This window comes from Centrocercus urophasianus, unplaced genomic scaffold (assembly GCF_019232065.1).
Source record: "Centrocercus urophasianus isolate 14NV4802_14NV808 unplaced genomic scaffold, USGS_Curo_1.0 seq_13, whole genome shotgun sequence".
NCBI lineage: Eukaryota > Metazoa > Chordata > Aves > Galliformes > Phasianidae > Centrocercus > Centrocercus urophasianus.
The window spans coordinates 14421714-14443915 of record NW_024884475.1 but is presented as its reverse complement, the minus strand read 5'-3'; the positions used below and the strand labels follow the sequence as shown (position 1 = coordinate 14443915).

Genomic DNA, 22202 nt, shown 5'->3' with positions numbered 1-22202 from the left:
ATCGGCTTCATTACCCTGCAGCGCCGCGGTGCTTCTTTCTGCCGAAAGTAATCTTATATCTATTGCAAAGCTAATGTTTCACTAGATGTTTAATTGTCTTGCTCAAATGACATTGAGATCTATACCTTAACCACATGGGAAGAAAATGAGGACTAGAACTGTATTTATTTAAGATTATTAAAAGCATAATTAGCTACAAAGCACTACAAGCATGGAAATCGACAGCAGAGTTTTGCTAACGTCTCTGCTGCGTGCTCCTCCGGGTGCTTACTCTGTGCCAGCCTAAATGTCACTGCTGCCAGAGCTCAGGGGACTGCTAATGTGGCAGAGCACAGGTCTGATGAGGAGCAGCTGAGGGAGCTGGGATTGTTCCGCCTGGAGAAGGGGAGGCTCACAGAGACCTTATTGCCCTACACCTCCCTGAAAGGAGGTTGTGGGCAGGTGGGGGTAGGCCTCTTCTCCCAGGTAACGGTGGCAGGATGAGAGGGAATGGCCTTAAGTTGTGCCAGGGGAGGTTCAGGTTGGAAAATAACAAAGAAAAAAATAATTGTCCTCAGGAAGGGTGGTGATGCATTGGCACAGGCTGCAAGGGAGGTGGGGGGGTCACCGACCCTGGAGGTGTTCGAGAAACGTGGAGGTGTGGCACTGAGGGACCTGGTCGGCAGGCACGGTGCTGACAGGCTGGCGTTGGACTAAGTGATCTTACAGGTCTTTTCCAGCCGCAATGGTTCTGTGATTGTGCGTGCCCCACCCGCACACAGCCACGGCCGGGCCGGCTTCTACGGTTACTGCTACTCAAGCCCCATAGATCCACTGGTCGATTAATTAATGAATGAACCCTCCCAACGTCCCCGAGGGCAGTAACACAACCCGCCGCTGGGATATGCACACGCGGGTCCTTCCCCCCAGCTCTCGGAGGCGGGCGGAGCTCTTCCACGACAGGACCTGGCTCCGCTCCGCATGCGCAGGCGGCGCCGGGCGGCGGGGAGGGCCGGGCTGTGCTGTGCTGCGTTGCCGGGCGGGCTGCAGGTTGCTGGCGGCGAGCATGGCTGTGGCGGGCAGGGTGCTGGTGTACGGCGGTAGAGGGGCCCTGGGGTCCCAGTGCGTGCAGTACTTCAAGTCCAGGAACTGGGTGCGCTCCGGGCGGGAGCGGGGCGGGGTGCGGGGAGGCGGCGGCTGGGCGGCGGGGCGCTGCGTGCACCGGGACCGGCGCTAACGGCTCTCTTGCCGCGCAGTGGGTCGCCAGCATCGACCTGTCCGAGAACGAGGAGGCCAGCGCCAGCGTGGTGGTGAGAGCCGCAGAGTCCTTCACCGAGCAGGCCGAGCAGGTGGGAGCGCGCGGGGACGGTGCCGCGGTTGCGGGCTGCAGTGGGGTCCCGTTTCCCCGCGGCGCAGGAATTACAACCAATCGCGTTACCGGCTGTGGAGGAAAAGGTGCTGTGCATCCATCAGCCTCCGCCTCGGGTGCGGTGGTGCGATGCACGGATCGTGTGGTGAAGGTAGATATTCAGTTGTTCGTTCCTTGTGCTGTCATCGGAATTGTTGTGGAAGCGGCTCTGCAGATCTGGAGCTTTTTGTCCCATGTGCTTAAATGGGACAGTGTGCAGAGAGGTACCTTCGAAAAGAAATGTCTAATAATAATTTAAAAAGATGGTTTATGATGTAGGTAAGGTTGGATCTCTTGATCCTGCTCAAATCAGTTATTTCCAGGGACATCACACACTGTGTGATCTGACTGTCATCTTTAGTTATGTGGTTATTCCGAGTAAATGGATCCTCTTAGTTTTCTGCAGTTGTTTAAATTGTTTTGTGCTGTATTTTTTTCCTCTGGTTACATAGTTGAGTAACTTTAAAGCAATCTTGATATTTACTTCTTTACATTGGCATTTACTCCTTTATCGTCACAGTGGCTTCAGAGTGTTTTTATTCTGTGTTTTGAAGGTGACAGCAGAGATTGGAAAGCTGCTTGGTGAAGAGAAGGTGGATGCGATCTTATGTGTAGCAGGAGGATGGGCTGGAGGCAGTGCCAAAGCTAAATGTAAGCCTGTGCATGTCAGTTTATATGGGAATGAAATCTCAGAGGAGTTGTTAAAAATCATGGTTATAAAAGTCTGAGACTGTCTTTCTTCCAGAGTCTGGAAGAGGATGTTAGCCTAACAGTACAGAAGAGCTCAGTCACAATGCATCTTAGCTCATTTCTGAATTACTGGGGCGTGTTACATTTTCAGTGTTCTCAGAAGAGGTTTTTTTAATGCACCGTTTTCTACTGGTGAATCTTGATGCACCATATAAAGGAGTGCAGTGTTATTATCTGTGAACTAACTTTTGACAAGGCAGGCAGCTTCCATAAGATAGCTGCTGAGCAGAACGTCGATGTTGTTGCCCAGTTCACTGTGTTACTGATAAAGCTGCAGTTGCTTGCTGCAGCTCTCTGAGCTGTTACTATATAATCCAGAGCTGATAACAACTCAACACCACTCTAGAGGACAAAAAAAAGTCCACAGATTTACAAAACTTTTAAACATGTAATATTCAGAGAGCAATTTTTTGCTTTTCCTACTAGAACAGAAAATAATAATAATGGTAGAAAATGTATTTTCCTCCCATTTCTCAGCTCAGACATTATAGGCAAAATTTTCACCTATGAAGAGAATGTGAGACGGCATACACAGTTTAATCAAAGCGAATGCATTTCCACAATTACATTATATTGGGTTGTAATAAATATGCACAGCATTGGAAATAAGGTGGTTGGTCATAACCCTGATTTATAGTAGTTCTTCTGGTGGGATAGCAGGGTATCTTGGAATCAAGTGGTCAGCTTACCTCACTGCGTTGCTCATACTTGTTTGTGCTGTGTTCTGAAAAGGATTCTTTCTGAACAGTGGCTAGGCATTTTTGCAGTACCTGCATGGAAAGGAGAAAAAACAGTGATGAGTGCTTGAATTTGGCTTGCTTGTGAAGTTCTCCCTGGTCCTAATGGGCTGCTGAAGTAGAATTTGCTCTGTGGTATATAGAGGCACTAGGATGCACGCTTGGTATAGTATAGATTAATAGATTAGTACATTTCACGTGTGTTGTTCTTGATTTGTGATATAATCTGGTGACAAGAAATATTTTTGATTAACTCTTTTGTCTCTTGGAGTCTTCTTTCTGCATTCTAGTGGAGGTAACTGTATGCAGCCAGTGGGGAAGTTATGGAAAGAGAAATCATGCTGCTACAGAGTGAGAAGGAATTAATGTGTGAATTTTCAGATCCTTGACATAGATTAAAGCAGTCCTTACAAAAATTTGAAAAATTTGGAAGTCTTTGAACTGAGTGTAAGCATTAATGGTGGAACTATCCAATGTTTATATATAGCATTTTTTGCTTTTTATAGAAAGCAGGTAATTGCCTAGAATACATGATGTAGAGCTGGGGTTTGACACCCGGAGATGTGAAAGATATAAATTGATATTTTACTCAAGGTGTAAGTGAAAAATATCCTTTCAGATATCATTATAGTACTTTGTGTAATACTGTTGCACTCTGTGCGATGAGAAGGAAACAGAATTGAGGATCCTTTTTCTTATGGTTACTGTAACTAATTATCTTTCTAATCAGCTTTGTACAAAAACTGTGATCTGATGTGGAAACAAAGTGTTTGGACATCCACTATTTCCAGTCACCTAGCCACAAAACATCTGAAAGAAGGAGGTCTCTTGACTTTGACAGGAGCTCAAGCTGCTTTATCTGGAACTCCAGGTAAAATGCGGTTGTGTGTGGTAACTGCTGAGACATGAGTAGTTCTACCTCTGTGCTAATCTCAGCAGTGTTGCTCATGAAGAGTAGTTTCACTCGCCAGTTTCTTGACATCCATTACAAATGGAAATTTGCTGCTGAAATGCTTAATGTAGGTGTAATTTTACAGGTGGCAACACTGAATTTCTTGAAGCTGGAGCACAAACAGAATCAGTATTTAGTTAATAGTTGATATGCATTGGTGAAATGAACTTGGCTAATATAGGATACGGTAAAAAATAATTTGGAAAATAGTGAAGAATAAAAGTACGCAGCAAGCTGTAAGTATAGTGCTTAAAGAAAAGTTAAATCTCTTATTTGCTTTCTAAAAAGTAAAGTCCCTCGCTGCCCACTTTTTCTACTAGTGATGACGCAGCTGATTCTATTAGATGTGCTTGTCCTGTTCATGTTCTGATTCCAGTCCACCTTCGCTTCAGGCACAGATAAGCTTGTTGACCTTTAGCTTCGCCCTCCAACCTATTTAGAACAAACTTTTCTAAGTTTGTTTTTTTATAAATCTCACTCCCATCTGCGTGGGGAAAGAAATCTGGGAGCAGTTTAAAAGAAAAAGGCACACAAGTCCACAGGCAAGGAAAGTTTTTTGAGACAAATGTTTCTATTTCCCAATTTACTAGTGAGACCTAACAATACTTTGATGAGACATGGCTACTAATGCTGTAAAGCACATCATAAAATTAATGAATATTCCTAAAAGCCACATCTAAAGTGGTTCAGGAGAAATATGCTGTATTTTCTAGTTAATGATTTACCTTCTAAGTTTACAGCTGCATCTGGTATGGTCTGAAGACAAAAGGCTTATTTTATGTGAATAAACAGATGCATAATTTACTGTCTACTACTGACTGACCATCTACAAATGAAGTCTTGTGAATTTTGGCAAACTTTCATAATGTCTTTTGGGTCTTTTTGGGAGGTAGGGACCACAACAGAAGAATCAGTGATTTGCTTTCATGTTTTCAACTAGCAGTTTTCAATGAGTCTGGATTAAAAAAAAAAACAAAACAAAACCACAAAAAACGAAAAACACAGCAGTGCTTTGGGCAAACACATGCAGCTTATTAACTTCAGGAAGAATTGGGAAAGAATTGTTACTCAACTTTTGCAAATATGACTTGCTGGCTTGTTGTTTCCAGCCATTAAGGAAGGAATCCTCTTTTTCTTGTTTGCTCTTCCTGTGATTTTTCTTTTTCTGTGTGAGAATGTTGACTTATTCAATGCCAATTGAAGAAAACTGAAAATAATACAATAGCTACAGTAAGTAGTTCAACAGTGATGGTTAAGAAACATAGAAAAGGTTTAAGAAGACTTGGTATTTGGTTTACAGAAGAGGGGAATGTGATAGAAGTGTAAATATTTTACAATAAAATAAAATGAGGTAGCTACTGCTGAGAGTGATTCCTCCTAATAAATGTGGATATTATACAGTGTATCTAATTGAATATAATGGAAACATTTACGTAATGCAAAATTATCTTTGTTTTAAAGCATTTGCAGAATTGCAGAATGCTTCCTCAGGTACTTTGAAAAGGAGTTGTACAAAGATGTAGAAAGTCATCCAGTTGGAGTAGACAGAATACATTTATCTTTTTCCTATGTGCTTAATCATGTCATGTCTAGGCTGCTTGGCAGATGTGTGCCATGAGACAGCTGAGATGTGTTGCTCCTTATTGTCCAGCTCTTGTACTTAAGCAGTACGCTGCATGCTCTCATTCCCATACATCATACACTGCTGAGCACTGGCTGTCTAAAAAGCAGCAGTGCTCCCAAAGAAGCTGGATTTACACGCAGGTTGTTTAGTTGCATTCTTCCAGGACTGTGTTTTCTGCTTGTTAGTTTTTTGTAGCTTTGTCCAGAGGGCCCGTCAGAATTAGGATGCTGCTGCAGTGAATTACTGTTCTGGAGAGAAGTGTGCTGTGTCTGCTCAGGTCCAGACCTGTAAATGCTTCAATCTTGTGCTCAAAGCTAACAGGTGATTGCTTGATTAAAGTCACTGAGTCTCTTCACACTTAGAAAACAGCAAAACTAAACTAGTAAGGTTAACTCTGTTGGTCCTTCAGGGTATGTTCTGAAGTGTTAATTAAATATGTTGAAAGCAATAAGTTTGTCAGTTCTGTAATGCTCAAAGCTTTTTTGTTGTTCCTGGATGTCTATTAGGATTTGGGTTGTGTTTGTTTTTCTTTAATTATATTTCTTTATGTTTTAAATCTGATTCTGTTCTGCCTATGGTAAGTGATTTAAAACTTATTATTAATTAAATAATGTGAGTTTGTGTCATACTACTGATGGTATTGAGAACTGTGCTTTAGTTCTCCTGTTTTTTGTTGCTAGGGATGGTTGGCTATGGCATGGCTAAAGGAGCAGTGCACCAGCTGTGTCAGAGCTTGGCTGGTGCCAATAGTGGTTTGCCATCTGGCTCTGCTGCTGTTGCTATTTTACCGTAAGTGCTTGAATAGTTACCTCTGCCTGCATGGTTTGATTACTGCTGTAACCTGGTGTTCCACTGGTGTGGTTGTGATGTCCTGTCCCCGCTACTCCAATAGCTTAGACTGAGAAGTGTCTCGAACATACGAAAGTAGCAGTCCACAAGTTGTCCTAACAGTGAATAACTTTTTTTCTGTTGCTATGCAAAACAGTAGTGGGTGTTGGGGTTAAAATTTGATTCAGCTTTAAACATTGTAAGGGTAGCCAGCTATTAACGTGTAAATTTTTCAGTACAGTCAGAAGATGAAAAGGACTGTTCAGCACAATTTTAGACTGAATTGTGTGATTATAGCAAAGAAAGGATTACTGGACAAGTTTTTGCTTGGATGAAGATATGAACATTTTCTACAGAAGCACCTGAGATTGATCAGTATTGAGGTTCTGCAAGAAAAAGAAATCTAGTTTGTATTTGCCTGTCATAGCTATCTTTTTGATGCTTTGAGAAAAGTTAGTAAAAAATGAGTGGACCGGTAGGTCTTCACCATATCAAAGTCCATTGGTATTGCTGCAAGAATTATTTATCTTGCCAGGTTCATACCTGGAGCCAAAACTTAAGACTAAACAGTTCTGTATGGGTATTTGGAATGTTGCCCAAAATCTAGCAGCATGTTTTCCTCATATGCTTACTGTTATGCACACTCCTTCAGGTCAGAAAGCAACAGTTCTGAGAGTGCTGGGATCACTAACGCAGTGTTCTGCAGAGCTTTGCAGACAGGCAGACACCAAGAACACTGCAGTTTTGGCCATTCTGGATTTGCATAGGTCTCGTGTGAAACCCTATGCTTGAGTGAGTTCTTGAGTGTAATTATACCCTGTGTTGTCCCCAGCATAGCAGTAAGACAGTTCTGAAGACTTCAGCCTTTAATGTCATGAAAGTCAAAACTTACTGGTCCTGTGCACTCACTTGAGCGAGCTGCAAGTGCAGAGATTGAGGGCAATAGCAGTAGGGCACGTGCTGTGTGATACACATGGGCAAGAATATTACTGCTACGGACTGCATGAGAGAGGCTGGGAGGGAGCTGTGTGCAAGGTTATAGGCCTGGTGGGCTGGATGTCATCAGCAAGGCAGGGAGCTAAGGGGTTATAGGCTCTAGCCTTTGATGTACACTGAAACTGATAGTTATATGCTGTTAACATGTAGAGAAAACAAGGGAGATCTGTACTGCGTGGTATAAAATTCAAGCATATGTTACAACAACGAAAAGAAGCAGGTGGCTCTTATCAGGAACATGATGAATAAATAAAGGTTTATCTTGTTTTAATCACAGAGTTACCTTGGATACACCAGCGAACAGGAAATCAATGCCTGATGCAGATTTCAGCTCTTGGACATCCTTAGAATTCATCGCTGAGTGAGTATGCTTGTGATAACTAAGCAATTCTTACTGTCACTTTTGCTGTTGCATCTTCCTGCCTCCTCTTTCTAAATGGCTGTCACGGGTTTGGGCATTTTTTCCCATAATTTCCCTGATTCTGTAGGTCTCCAGATGACGTTGGGCCTGCAAGCTTCCTTAAATGGAAAAAATTAGCCCAGCTCCATCAACTTCAGCGTCTCTACGTCAGTTACTATGATAAGAGAGCCTTAAGCAGTTGAAATCCAAAGTAAAGGCTCTAGACAAATTAAATTGCAGATGCAGGAGTCAGTAGTTTAGCTTAAAGGTAAACTGCAAATAAGCATGTAAACTTCAACATTGTTTATTTGTTTTGATATTTTTTATTGCCCACTTTCTGGTGTGCTAATCCACTTCTTAAAGCTGGAAAAATTCCTAGTTTTGTTCAGCATAATTCAGTCAGAGGTTTTTTCTTTTTTTTTTTTTTTTGTTTGTTTGTTTCTTCTGTTATCCACAAAGGATGCATAATGTTGCAAAATGCAGAAATTTCAGCTGTAGCTTATTGCACAACAGGCTGAGACTAAAAGACTTACTGTGTCTAATTGCTCTCAGAGAAGTACTGCCTTCTGTGAGGTGATGGGGGGTAGCAAACATTCTGCTGAGGTTGGTCACATGAAAGCAGAAAAGCACGGACGCAGTTGTCTTGCCTTTTTGAGGACAGATGTATCTGCCTTCACATGTTGTAGAGGACAATGTGTCTTTACTCTTATAAATTTAAAAGCTTTTAAAACTGGCACTGAAGTAACATTCACCTTATCACCTTATGCTGATTGCTCAGAGAGTAGTTTAGTGTTGGCATTTAATTTCTTTGTGATGTGAGGTTTTTTTTTTCAGTTGCATGTCAGAGTGGAAAATAGTTTTTGGTGCAAGAAGCCCGTGCAGCTGTTCAATGTGGCTATCTACAAGGGTCCAATCAGTTGATTTCAATTAGTTTAAAAATGTTCCCAAAAAGTTCTCTATTCTAAAAGCCCTAACATCTGTCTATGTACAAATTAACTTTTGACTTCTAAAGATCATTTTCCTTGTGGGACAATTAGGTTGAATGTTCTGCTTTTTTTTAGCTTCTAATTCTCTTAATTTTAAATCTAGCTTTGAAAACTGACAGTTTCACTGGTGTTGGAGACAATAATTCCAGTGGTGTTAAACATTGGTACCATTTTCATCTCAGGAAGGATGTTTCTCGTATCGTGTCTGCATTTTGAGGTCTGCTGTATCCTGGAAACTATTCTGTCAGATGGCAGGATGTTTCAAAATGGTAGCTACTAAGTCTGCAATGATGGAAAGGTTGATGGACCTGAAAAATATTTTTTTAATTAATTTTGCTAAGAAGTGCTCTGGTGTGCTGTCCAGAATGAGCCCATCTCACTTGGCATATTTTGGGTATCTTAAACTTTCTGTGCTTCTGCCAAGACTTCTTTTCACACTTAAGACGCCTTGTTGGCAGCATAATGGGTTAAGAAAGAAGAACTTGAGAAGAAAGGGTACTTGCATAGGCTGAAAAGTAAGGGATGCGTGAGGAGAGAATAGGAATAGAATACAGAGATATGGGGACGAAAAACCAATCATTTAATCTGCAACTTTTAACAGATCCAAGGTTTACCAACCCTATGTTAGCCATAAGTCTGTGTTTATGATGTATGCTATAAAGGCAACTTCTGTAGCTCCTGTAGCTTACTTTTTCAACTTGGGCAAACTTTTGATGTTTTAAACACCTGGCCTTTTCCTTTGAGATGTTCTGCAAATCCCGTGTGTGCTCTATAGGGCTTCTGATTTCTCCAGATCCCCATCTGACTGAAGTTCTGAATCTGATGATCACATTGGCAGTGTTTGACGTAATGTAGAAATTGCTACAGGGGGAAAAAAAAAAAAAAAAAAGGAAAATAATTGGGCCTTTATTTTATACTTCCTGTCGATGTGTCTGATAGTGATTTTTATTTTTATCCTCCCCATCCTATTTTATCTGTTTGTTTAAAAATAGAACCTTTTATGACTGGATAACAGGAAAGAATCGACCAAACTCAGGGAGTCTAATCCAGGTGATAACTGCCAAAGGGAAGACTGAACTCGTTCCAGCACATCTTTGATGTCGGATGCTTAAGACTGGAACTTCAGCAAAGGAGAAGCTATGGAAAGTCTGTCTGCCAGCATAATTTGAGTGCTCGTGTGTATCCAGTGATTGTAACAATGTCATTATTGGAATCAAATTTCAAGTAATATTTCTGTGCTGTCCATTGTGAGCTATCTGTGCTTATTTACCAGAAAGTATCAAGCATTTGTCTCTAAATTGAAGCTGCAGGCTTTGGAGTCTGTAGATGTCCTAAATCCTGAGCATTATAAGGTCATTTCTCTGAAATGGGAATTGCATTAATGTTGTGTGATCTCATATGTAATGTTGGTTACTTTTCTCAGTCAGTGTTTCTAGCAATTTACCGTGAATCTGTCAGTTGTCTTTTCTTTCTCTGTCTGGGAATATAGCTCTACCCCTGCTATTATGTTGGCTGTAGTTATAGGAAACACTGTGATCGTATGTCCTAGTCTTCTAACACTTTCCTTCTGTATGCTCTGCTGGAGTTAGTGGAACTCTATAGGGATTACTAACTTGAGGAGTTCCTAATTTGCCTTACAGTTTATAAACTGCTGTCAGGCCTACAGTTGTAGGATGAAACAGCAGTTTTGCCAAATGCCTTTGTGTTAGTACATAAATACTAGGAAAAAGTGTACACTTCTATTTGAACATAAATATTTTGTGCTAAATAAATATATATTGTTTTACATATTGAACTGTAATCCAAACATTTGTAATATTTTGATCAATTTGTTAGCTGAATTTACAGTTCAGAAATGGCAAAGGAATTTATATTTGTCTTGCTTCCTTCCGATCATGCTGCGTAAAGTAGGCTTGTGTGTGATGTAGTAGGGATGCAGGTCTGCTAATCATGCACAGGGGCAGGCCTTCAGATGGAGAAAATGTGTTCCTTAATCCAGCTACATTATGTGGGAAGTTTGATTGCAGAATGAAAGTATTGCTGCTGCTTCTGAGCACAGGCTTTCATGGAACCAACGTGAAGTTTTTTTGGGAACATCTTGAAAAATGAACACACGAAGTTGTATCAAACTCTATGTGCTTAAAAAAAAAAAAAAAAAAAAGTTTATTTATTGCATTCTGGGTTGTGTTGAGCATAGATCTACTGACATCTATCAGGAAACATTTCCCCACTTCCCAACAGAAAAAAACTTACATGTGTCCATGCCAGTTTCAGCAGATCGGACGGCTGTGTGATTGCCTCTTATTGTATGACAGTCCCTTTACTCCTTTTGTTTGTCTGGAGAGCATGGAAGGGAAATCTGATGTCCTGTCAAATCAGTTAAGAACTGTCAAATGATGAAGCTGCTTTTGTTCTTAACTGGATTTCTAGCAACCATTCTGTTTGACTTGCAATTTCTTCAGGCTCAGAGTGCAGATAAAAATGGCAAGGCACTGATGAGGAATGAAACATAAGGTGTTAGATACTATTCTGGGGAACTGAAGGGTTATGATACTACACACTTACGTCATTTGAAGGCTTCCCTTTGCCAAGCTAGCTAAATTTCCAAGTTGCTTTCAATTTGCTTGTGTTGCCTTCTTGCAAATTTACTGAATTGGGTCTCAGAAGTTCCCTCAAAGAACAGATCAAACTTTGAATTGGAAACACAGCTGGGTTCAGGTGTTTTTGTCGAACATGTTGTGAGAGGAGACAGTAATGCAGTGAATGGGACTTAAGACATGAACAGAGAATCTTTTATTTGCTGGAGGCTACAAGGGCTCTTCAAGCATCTTTGAATTACAAACACATACCTTTACCTTAATGTTGTTATTAACCTGGTGAAAAAAGGCAATGGATTTTTGTCATGTGGCAATAGAATTTGAAGGTCTTAAATAACCAACCCTGAGATTATACAGGGGGAGAGATGGAAATTGTCTTGTTTTGCTGAAGAGGTCAAAATATCAAAAAAAGAAAATGAAATGGGATCCATTGCACAGATTATTTTCTCCATTGGGAAGATCTGGTAGTCTTGATAGGAAAACCTGGAGCAAATCTGTTGTTTATCCTTAGCTGCTTCTGGTGCCAGTGTCAGAGCTTGGAAAATGAGCGGTGTGTACGCTATGCTAGGGAGAGGGTTGCTAAGCCTGTGGGAAGGAAACCCATCAGCTGCCTCTCCCCCACATCAAGGTGTATGAATGGACCAGCATGGGTCTAGAAGATGAACAGCTGTGTCAGGATAGCGTTGAAAATGAAGTGTCACTAGCCCCTGGAGCTTCCAGTGCAGACCCCTGAATCCATCAGGCACTGAACCAGCTACGGATACTGCTTTCTTTCCTAGCTAATTAAATGAGAGGTCCCAGTTACTGTAAGATTATCTGTGTAAGCTCATGAGATGCAATAAATCCTTTTTGAATGTGAATGTAACAACAGGTACATCTGCAACAGAGCTTCCCTTCTTTCACTCTTGCTTTAAGGAGGAAGAATGGTAGAAAATGCCTGTTGTACAAAAGGCGTCCACCTCGGTGTCCTCACTCAGCTTGTGCTGGGTAAGAAGTGGTGATACATCTGATAGGAAAATACAGTATGTTGGCTGTAGCAATGGGAGAGTGGTGAAATATGCTAACTGAAATGCTTGTATTAAGCAGATTAATATACCAGTTTTATATTTAGCATAATACAGCTGGTGTCATGTTCAAAAATTCACGTGTATAGAGCCGGTTTAGTAAGGCACATTTTTATACAATCTTCTGATGATGCATAGTAATACTTATTGAAGAAGTGAAGTCTGGAGAAAAGTAAAACCCAAATAATACCATGCAGATCAGTCCTGCTCTTATGCTCTAAGCCTCTTCATTCTTGTCCTACAGATGTAGCAATCTACCCCTTGTTCTCAGAAAAAGAATGTTTACAGACCTGAGCCAAGGTGCCTTTAAAAAGGTGAGGCAATTATGTGGTACTTTCAGTATGCACAGGTGGGTTACTCTGAATTGTAGCAAGCTTTGACACAGTAGCACTAGGTGTAGATATACATCTTGAAGTATAACTTCTGAATTCCTTGACAGCAGGGACGGGTCCAATCTACGTAAATATTTTTCTCCCTCAGGTTTAGAAAATATCAATTTTATTAAAGAACAAGTGCAAAATAAGATTGTATGGAAGAGCATCACTGAAAATCAAAGTATCTGAGAATACTCAATAATAAGCTGTTTTAAACATTTCTAGATAAGAGGGTGAGAACTTGAGCTGCTGTTCAGGCTGAGCCCTCCATCTTGTGAACCATGATCCACGTACAGACCAGTTGCTGTACAGAAGCTTTGGATCACTGCAGGGCTGCATCTGAAATGCTTTCATGTTTCACTATGAAGTCAGTCAGTGATAAAGAACATTTAGAATTCGCTTATCAACAGATTTAACTAGTTTTTCCAAGGTGTGTTTTTATGACAAAATCAGCTTTCTGCAAATAGGCTAACAACAATTGCCACAAAGTGAAGATTTAAAATTATGCTTTGCACACAAATAAATGATCCCCCCTCAACATCATGAAATGGTTTTGAATATGATGGTATCTGAGTGAGTTAGCAGGTGCAGTTCTAAATTAACCTAAAATTGCACAGTGAAATCATTTGTTTAAATAATACATTATACTAAACCAGCACTTTTTCTTTTCCTTCCAGTAGTGAAATGGAAAAATGGAAACCCCCACCTTAATAAAAAGTAGCACTTATTTTTGTATTTGTTCTTCCCTTCAATGGCTGCGTGGAAAAAAACCGGATGGAGACTATAATGGTATGCAAAGATGCATCAGTCTAACCTTTGTGGTGCTGAACAATGTGAGAAAAGTAGACAGACATCTGAAAAGCATTGCAGAAGTCAGTACAGGTGTCAGCTGAGATTTAGATCCCTGTCAGACACTGTCATTCCTACAGTTCCTGAAGCACCATGCTTTAAAGGATTTGCTTCATAAATACAGCCGGTCTCCATCACAGTCTGTGATGACTCTTCTGGGTTACGATCACAGACTGCCACAGCTGGGTTGAGACTGATCTTCAAGAATGCCAGTAGAGGGCAGAAACTTCCAATACATCGGGGATATTTCTTTACTGAACATGCAACACGTTCTTTTTGTCAGGATATTAATTGTGCCACAGTCTCTACTGAGGGGCTCATCTTCCTTTCTTGCTTTATTGCCCAAACATCATGGCCTTCTGTACACTTCAGTACAAGTAGGAATGTTACATGTCCTGCATCCAGAAATTCTGAAAAGCGTTCCTTCTGTTTAAAAACAAACAAGCAAACAGAAGAACCCTCAGTGATTGCTGTTCTTCCATCCCAAGAAGACAGACAAGAGGCCCAGGCTGTGAAAGGGGTCCCACATCAGAGTGGAGCATTACTGTTGATGTGTTATCAGCAAGTGCATTGTCAGTCAATATTCTGATACATAGCTTCAAGGGCTTGAACAGAGGAAGAGTGATAAAATCCTGTGCTGGGCTTAAGGATTATAAGAACCCATGAAATTTTCTATTTATCTCCTATTCCCTAAATCTGACTTCTTTTCACACAAGACCAGTATTAAACAGGTGGAACTTGCAAACAAAAAGTTAATTAGTATACAGTTTTAAATGTAAAAGTTTTAACTCCTTTACCTGCAGAATGAAAGAATAGATAGGATTAAAAAAAAAGTAGCAAGCCCTATGAATGTCATTTCTGTAGTTGGATATTCATTATTCAGTGTCTCATGTAGATAAATGAACTACACTGCTAATCATAGTACTTTTCATCTATGAATTTCCTCTTAAATACAGTTACTAAATAGGTCCTTCAGAATTCTTACAAATGAGAAGGATATCCAGAGACTGGGGTCCCTCAATTCTGTTCCTGCTCTGGCTACTGGTCTGTGGGAAAACTTCAAACACATCTTTTACATCTGTACCAGTTGCTTTATCTCCCAGACATATAAAAGATGGTTTTAAAGTGCTTTGAGATCCACAGATGAAAACTAGGACGTATGAATGAAATACAATTCTCTTTTCACAATTGCAATACTAGAAGTTGAAATTCTCAGCAAGATGTGGCTGAGTAAATAACAGAAATGCAGCCCACGCTAGATGCTTGATCCACACAACGTAACATGAAAGTTATGTTTTTCATATAAGACTGTACAAAAACAGCACATGGAAGAAAGGGACCTCTTTGACCTCCAAGTAAGTAAATTTTCTAGCTCATTCTTGCATGCTCAGACTCCCATTTTTTTTTCCTGCACTTTTCATGTGAAGAGTGACCAGAGTCTTAAGAATGCCAGCTGTTAGTCACCTACATCTGTGTTATCCCAGACATCAGGGAACAGCCACATACACCTAAAATAAATGCCAAGGAGAGCATATGCTCTTACCACAGATTTGTATGTGTTGGAAGGGACCCTTACTTACCACCTCGTCCAACTCCCCTGCAATAAACAGGGACACCTACAAACAGATAAGTTGCTCAGAGCCCTGCTCAGCCTGACCCTATGTGCCCTCAAGAACAGGGCACCCACCACCTCTCTAGGCAGCCCATGCCGGTCTTTCCCTATCTTCCTTTATCATAAAAACCATTTTCCTTGTAGCCAATCAAAATCTCTTTGAGTTTGAAACACTCTCCCCCTGTCCTATCACAAGAGATCTTACTAAAGAGCCCACCTCCTTTCTTACAGCACTCCTTTAGATACTGAAAGGCTGCAATAGTAGCCTTGTGTGTACACTGCACTAACAAAGTAGATCATCCAGCCGGCAGAGAAGAACTACTTCATGCACATTACCTGAAAAAAAATGGCTTTAATTTTTATGAATAACAACTTCTTGTTATTATTTTTGTTTAGTATCCCCAGAACCCCCAAGCTTCCTGTTTGCAGGCCCATCTTCAACCAAAGCGTTATCCCACTAACCTTAACACAATCTGTGGAGTTTGTGAGTGTGGAGATCACGCTATTAGCAATATGATGCTACATAAAAGCATAAAGATGTGTGTTCTCCCCAGTCTCAGCCTTCCTGTTTTTGCTGCTACACTCTCTCAGCCCAGATTGGTTGAGTGCACCATCAGGGCCACAGCTGCACTCCCCTCACAGCTGCCCCTTCCCTACACAGGGCAGTAGCAGCCCCTCAGGTGCTGAGGCAGCTGTTCTCCTCGTGAAAACCTGCGTTCGGTTTTGATATCCCGTCTGGGGGAGGTTGCTACCAGGATCTTTCTTAACAAGGTTTGGGCCCGGAGGTTTGTTTCCAGCAGTGCTTGAGCTGGCTGGAAGGGGTTGCAGCCTGCCCCAGCCAGCTCCCTAACATGGCTGCCGTGCCCCACTGCTCACCTTTCCATGCTGCAGAGGCAGGGAAGAATACCACAGGAAATGGTTAAAAAAGGACTGCTTTGGGAGCCTCGTGAGGAACCAGCAAGGTGAGTTTTTATTGATTTTTTTCTTCTGGTCACAGGATGAGTTAAAGATGAAATGGGGCTTACAGTATATGCACCACATTACTGGTGTAGGGCATTGCTGTGCTGGTGCAGGGAAGGGTGTGAGTCACACATCACAGAAATATTCTGAATGCTGGATAAAGGATCTGAAAGTCATGTGGAAAACATACAGAGAGGAAAGTAGGCATGCAGTTATGTATTCTCTCACAATGCTTTTTCTTATGTTTATCAGTAAGTGGAATACTGTGTGGGCTCCAGTAGCCACCAGGTGATGCAAACCGTGTGTGGAGGCACTCGGATGGCTGTGAGCTCTGACCGTAGGCCAGTGCCACCAGGGTGGTGAGAGGGTTTTTTGAGAGAGGAGGAGTGGAGTTCTCAGGCATGGCAACAATTGATTTCCTTGTGAACGTCTGATATCTGGATATCTGATGCCTTTTGAAATGCTGTTTCAATTTGAAAAACTCAAAAACAAAACAAAACAAGCAGAAATTGTCACCCTTGAAATGCTCACGCTTCAGTTTCAGTGTGGGCTGAATTTTCAAGAGAGTATTTTTTTTGTCATTCTTCATACTTAAAATCATAGACTCATTTGGGCTGGGAAAGCTTCCATGGTCAAGTCCAGCCATCAAATTCCAAATTTCTAACTTGCCAGAACCACTGCACTTTGGCAAATTACTTCCTTCCAGTTAGCAAATGACCAAAAACACTGGACTATCAATGGGGGAGGGAGGGCGCCTCATGTTCTTCTGGATCAGGAGTTAAGTGGTTCCAGTTGATACTTCCCATTTGCAGAGATATCAGTTGCAGCAGCTACAATACAGTGACTTGGGTGGGCACCTTCTGGAAGACAAACTTCTGAACACTGCAGCAGATGTGAGTTATGTTCCATAGTTAAAGTCATTAATTTCATCTGTTCCATGGGGAACAGACTAGAACAGAGCAGTTGCTTTGCGCAGTGCTGCATTCTGGGTTTCATGCAGGGACTGAATCTAACTAAACGTGCTGTGATTAGGAAAATTCTAAGTGTTTAGAGGTGTATTTTTTTTCTGCTTAATGATTTTCACTGAGGGTGGCATTCACAGGGTAATTTTTAAGTTCAGCAGGTAAAAAAGGGTGTGATCTTAAGTAGTTTTGTTCCACTTGCTTATTGTTAAACCTATTATTCTTTGTCCCATTAACTTTTTTTATTTTTGTTTTTTAATCTCATTCAATAACATTTTATGTGAGACGTGACTCCAGTGGCAGTGATTGTGGGTTGCTTTGGGTTGCTGAGCAAAGTGAAACTGCTTACAACAGAAGGTCCCTGGTGTGGGTGGCCTAACATGAGTACATTAAAGCACAGCTTATTCTAATGCAGAACAAATGTGAGTAGTACAAGGAGGTGGTGGTGATACTGCGTACGAGGGTAAAGCAGATAACAGAACTGAGAAAATCAAACAAAGATATGAGGAAGAAGGGGGCTAATCTTCAAATCAAAGTTAGAAGTGTAACACAAGTTAGAAGTATTACACAAACACCAGTGTAATACAAGAAGCTGAGCTGTGTAACACCTCTGTTCTCCTATTGAAAAACAGAGTTCTTAAAGTTGCACTTGCAGTAAATGGCACGTTTTTGTGAGAAAGTTAATAGTCGTCATACAGAAGGTTCTATATAAAGATCTAAAAAATCTGAACTCAGGATCAAGAGGGGGAAGAAAGCTTGGAAGAGGTAATTTTTGAGTTAGGAGTCAGATGAAGCAGGCATGAATTTTAACGAGGTGTTTTATTGTCTTTATTCTTTCTGGGTTAAGGAACCAAGACACCAGGTGTTCTTAATACAAATGTGAAAATATCACATAGCTTGGTGTAGGGTGGCCTGAGTGATTGAGCACCAGGTGGGAAGGCTGGGCCAACCTAGGGGAGCTCAGGTGCATGTAGTGCACCTAAATGATTGAAAGGGTTGGAGCCAGGATGCAGGTCCTTGCCTGACCTCATTTAAAGGTTGGAAGTAGAGACAAAGGTATCTTGCTGCTGACCCCTGTGTACCTGAAGCTTTCCAAAGGTAAGCAGTCTCTTTCCTTTGTGTCTGTGCCCACAGCTGTTGCGTTTGAGTATGTCCTTACTTGCTGTAGGACCTTGCTACTCTGCTTTCATCGCTGTGCTTTTCATTGTGTTACAGTTGGTCGCTCTCGCAGAGTAAGTTATTATCAGACAGAAGATAGAAGAAGTGTACTTGTAACAATTAAAAAAGAACATGATAACCCTGGATTTTTATTTCCTGAATAAACTAGGCTATTGTATGTTGTTAACTTGCCTCTTGTAGTAACACAAAGCTACCTGTAGTTTATGTGGGAGCAAGACAGTACACTGGTTTGATGGGAATGTTCTCCCCTGTACAAAAAATGAGTATGAGTCTTGTGCTCACTGTAGATTTTCATACTCATTTTCTCTCCAACATGTCTTGATCTTTTCCAAAGTATGTGGTTTTTTTTAAAACTGTTTCTTGCTTTTTCACTACCCATCTTCTGTGCAAAAGCTCCGAGGCAGCCATGCTTTTGTGAAAATAGACTTCAGTGTTGAAAGCTGCACTGTAGGAGACTGCTGCTCCCTTATGTTACATTTGGCTAAATCACACACTAAAGCTTTTAGCTTTTAAGGCAAAGAGAATGCGAGAAATATGGTGAAACAAAAGGCTTTGAAGATAAGTTACAGATAATAAGTTGCAGATTGAGGGTGGTCTTTGCTTTTGTTCTCTGTCTGAGTGGTGAGAGTACGGGTTTGCTAAATCCCCAGCAGGTTTTCTCCCTTTCTGTCATTTTTCTGGTGTTCACATGTTCTGCCCAGCCTGAGCACATTCAGTTTTTGCTAGGAAAACGTTCAAGTTTCCTTTCGGAAAGAAGGCTCTGCCCATCTCAGCTCATAGCAATCAAGGTAAGGTAAAAAATAGTCTCTCTAATTAAGTTTAAAGTATCTATGTATTAGGCAGCAAAGAAATGTGTGGTGAGCATGTCTCTTGTGATGATGTAGTTGAGTGAGATGACCCCGGCTGTGTCTCATCCAACTGAAACCAGGGCAAACAATTGCCTTTGAATTCCACATCCTTTTGCTCACACTGGGAGTTGGAATACCTATAACATCACTACAGAGATTGAAATGGGGTTCTTTTGACTATTGGCATCTTCTTCCCTGCTTTCCAAAACAGTTACTATTGCTGTGAAGATATTAGAGGTGCAAGGAGGAGTTAGAGAAAGGAATGGGGAGAGAAAGGGAGGGAATGACTGTGACTGAGATGCTGGTATCTGAAGAATTATTTGGCTAATGGGAAGAGGCGTTGAAAATGGAAGATAAAGTCCACAATCAATCTGGAGCTGTAAGATAAATTCTCCTCTACAGTTTTCCACCATAGCCCTCTTCTTCCTGCGTTCTTTGTTACTTCCAGACCTGTTTTAATGACAGCGCCCCCCTTTTACATCTCTTACAGCTTCTCAGTTCCCTCTGCCTCTTTTATTTTAAGGATGTAAGAGATGAAGTTCAGCCTGCATTTTGTTCTTCCCACTGTTCTGAAGGCACGCAGATAACAGAACCAGAATGAAATATCACACAGGGAATGGTTCTGAATGCAGCTATCAGTGCTTGCAGTGGTGATGAAACTGTCATTTTGTTCGTGTCCTAAGAGGAATGTTCTCCATTGCTCCTAGCTTGATAACAACATGATGTTGTGAAAAGCTTTGCAGCAAGTGCAGTGAAAATGAAAATGTCCAATTTGTTGCTGCAAGCTGATCTTATCAGATCCAGATCTGTTGTTATTTGGAATTTTTATTCAAATGCTCCCATTCATTGAAAAATCAGTTTTGGAGAAACTGAACTTGAAACTAATTTTTGGCTGACGTATGATAAAGTAAATCTCATGGGTTTTGAAACAGATTCTAATACTGGTAGTGTCACATCTAAACAACACTAAGTTGAGGAAGTCAACCTAAAATGATTTTTAAAGTGTATCTGTTTATATCTGAAGATCCTACAGGTCCTGACAAAACTGAGTACAGCTTTGTGGCCTCTACTGTCTCCCAGTCCATGTTTCAGACTGGAACATAGACTAGTTTTAAAGTAACCCAGATATGATGATACAGGAGTCAGAGGTCAAGGTTCAGACTGGGCTATTTACTTCATTAATTTGTTGTAACTTTTTCTAAGTAATAATGCACCTATAATCTTCTTCCCTACAATGTTTCTCAGATGCTTAAACTGGTCAGCAAGGAGTAGGACCAAAGAAATTCTGCTTGTTCACTTAATTTTTCTTTCAGTTACAGTTTCAAAGAGCATTTCAAGTTAGCATGCCTATTTTTGTTTTCTATCTCTTGGTCTTTTAGTATTTCATGCTTAATTTTTTCCCCTAAATTTTTTTTTTCTCCTATACTGCCTGCTCTTGGATACAGTGAGCCAAAACATACAGACTCGATTTTTGGTTTATTATGTATGCTTACAACTAACTACTGAGCTGCCTGGAAATTAGAATAAGGCTTCAGTCATTAGAACAACAAGGTTTTTGGAATGGCCATCTCAGTGGGACTAGAGAAGGGCAAAACATAACCCTAGCTTCAAGATGGTGCATGTTAAATTTCTGAGGAGTAATGCATGTTGCAATCATGTGTGACACAAGGTGCAAGGCTTCCTAATCCTAGGAGCTTTCTGCTTACATCAAAACAAAACAAAGCAACATTTGCTCCTTAAGAGTCTCTTTTCACCTCTGTCAATAAGGATTAAGGCTGTTTATAGACGATAAGTTCTGGCAGTGGAGATGGCTACAACCTGCCCCCCTGTTGAGGTTAAACCAGGACAATATACGTGTCTGATAGCAGGTGTCAAGAGTCATGAAATTACAAATTAAAAATCATTTTTGTAGGAAAGAGGTTTTGCATCTTACAACTTCTATTCTGAAAGTGTGTCACGTGAATGCGCCATCATCTAAACGCAGCGTGGGCGTCAGGGAGATGGGAAGGGCTGCTGCTGACAGTGACCTACATCCTGGGGCACGCCAAAGCCACAGCCATGTCAGGCAGGATCTTCAGCTTGGCCGTTTAGCTGTCAGCCACACGATCTGCAGCTGTATGAAGCAGGGGCTAAATGCCACTGTTTCCATCCCTACGCAGAAATTCAGACACCTCAATGTAGGGGAAAAGAACAGAAAATTCAGCAGCACGGAAGTCTTTATTCAGATTGTAAGCTGAAAATGGCAAATTCTCACTACTACTGTCTGCTTCTCCAACTGTTTGTTAAGAATGGGCATTTTTTCACCTCTTCAGGAGGTAAAAAGAGACATGTGGATATGAAACACAGGTTCAAAATATATGAAGAATAAGAGGAACAATGTGCCTGTGGAGTAAGCAGCAGAGCTGAGTTCAGGTGGCGTGTCTGATGCCCTGTGTGGTTAACTGGATGGGTTTCTGAGGGTAGGGATGAGATGCAGAGGAAAGAAGAGGAGAAAAGCTGCTGTTAGAAAAACCTGATATTTAGCAAATCTTTTGCTGGAGTTAAGAATGATGGCTTACAATCATGTAAAAAACAATTTCACTTCAGATGATTAGATAACAGGTGAAGAACATCAAAGATCTCCACCTCTAGGCCTTCAGATTACAAGCTTCTCTGTTACTTTGTCAGTAATTCTTTAATCACTGCTCCTATTATATAGCTCAGGAGGTGAGCAGCAGCATCTCCTTGCCCTGCCATGCATGGCCTCGTTACACTTGGAGAAATGTAAATTAGAGCCTGTTTTATGAAGGTGAAAATGCCCTCTAGCACAGCCTCTGAGGCTTCATTTTCCCTCTCAAACCAGGATCCCTAAAGCATGTGAATGGATATGAAATTGCTGCAGTGACAAAGCCACCGTCACAAACAGCCTTCTAATGTAACAGTCTGCAAACCTTGCTCATCACTTCTGCAGGTGAATGGAACTGGTGGTAGTGAGGAGACAGGAGGAGGCAGTTGGAGGATGCAGTGAATTAAAGAAATGCAGATGACAGCACCAGCAGCCCTTCTGTTTGGTTCTAGCCTCTGGTTCTTCCCATTGCATGCGACAGTAACTCACTGC

The 22202-nt window shown here is 41.2% G+C and overlaps 1 protein-coding gene across 2 annotated transcripts; it reads left to right on the top strand.

Moving 5' to 3' along the window:
• The first annotated feature begins 993 nt into the window (after positions 1-993).
• QDPR (quinoid dihydropteridine reductase) lies at positions 994-10455 on the top strand. Of its 2 annotated transcripts, XM_042812348.1 has the most exons (7): positions 995-1132; positions 1236-1328; positions 1942-2038; positions 3605-3745; positions 6131-6239; positions 7552-7635; positions 9653-10455. In XM_042812348.1, the coding sequence occupies exons 1-7, from the start codon at positions 1046-1048 to the stop codon at positions 9756-9758; spliced, it is 717 nt and encodes a 238-aa protein (XP_042668282.1). In that variant the 5' UTR covers positions 995-1045; the 3' UTR covers positions 9759-10455. The 2 variants fall into 2 exon arrangements, with proteins under 2 accessions (XP_042668283.1, XP_042668282.1); XM_042812349.1 differs by lacking the exon at positions 3605-3745 and having other exon boundaries at positions 994-1132.
• Positions 10456-22202: the final 11747 nt, after the last annotated feature.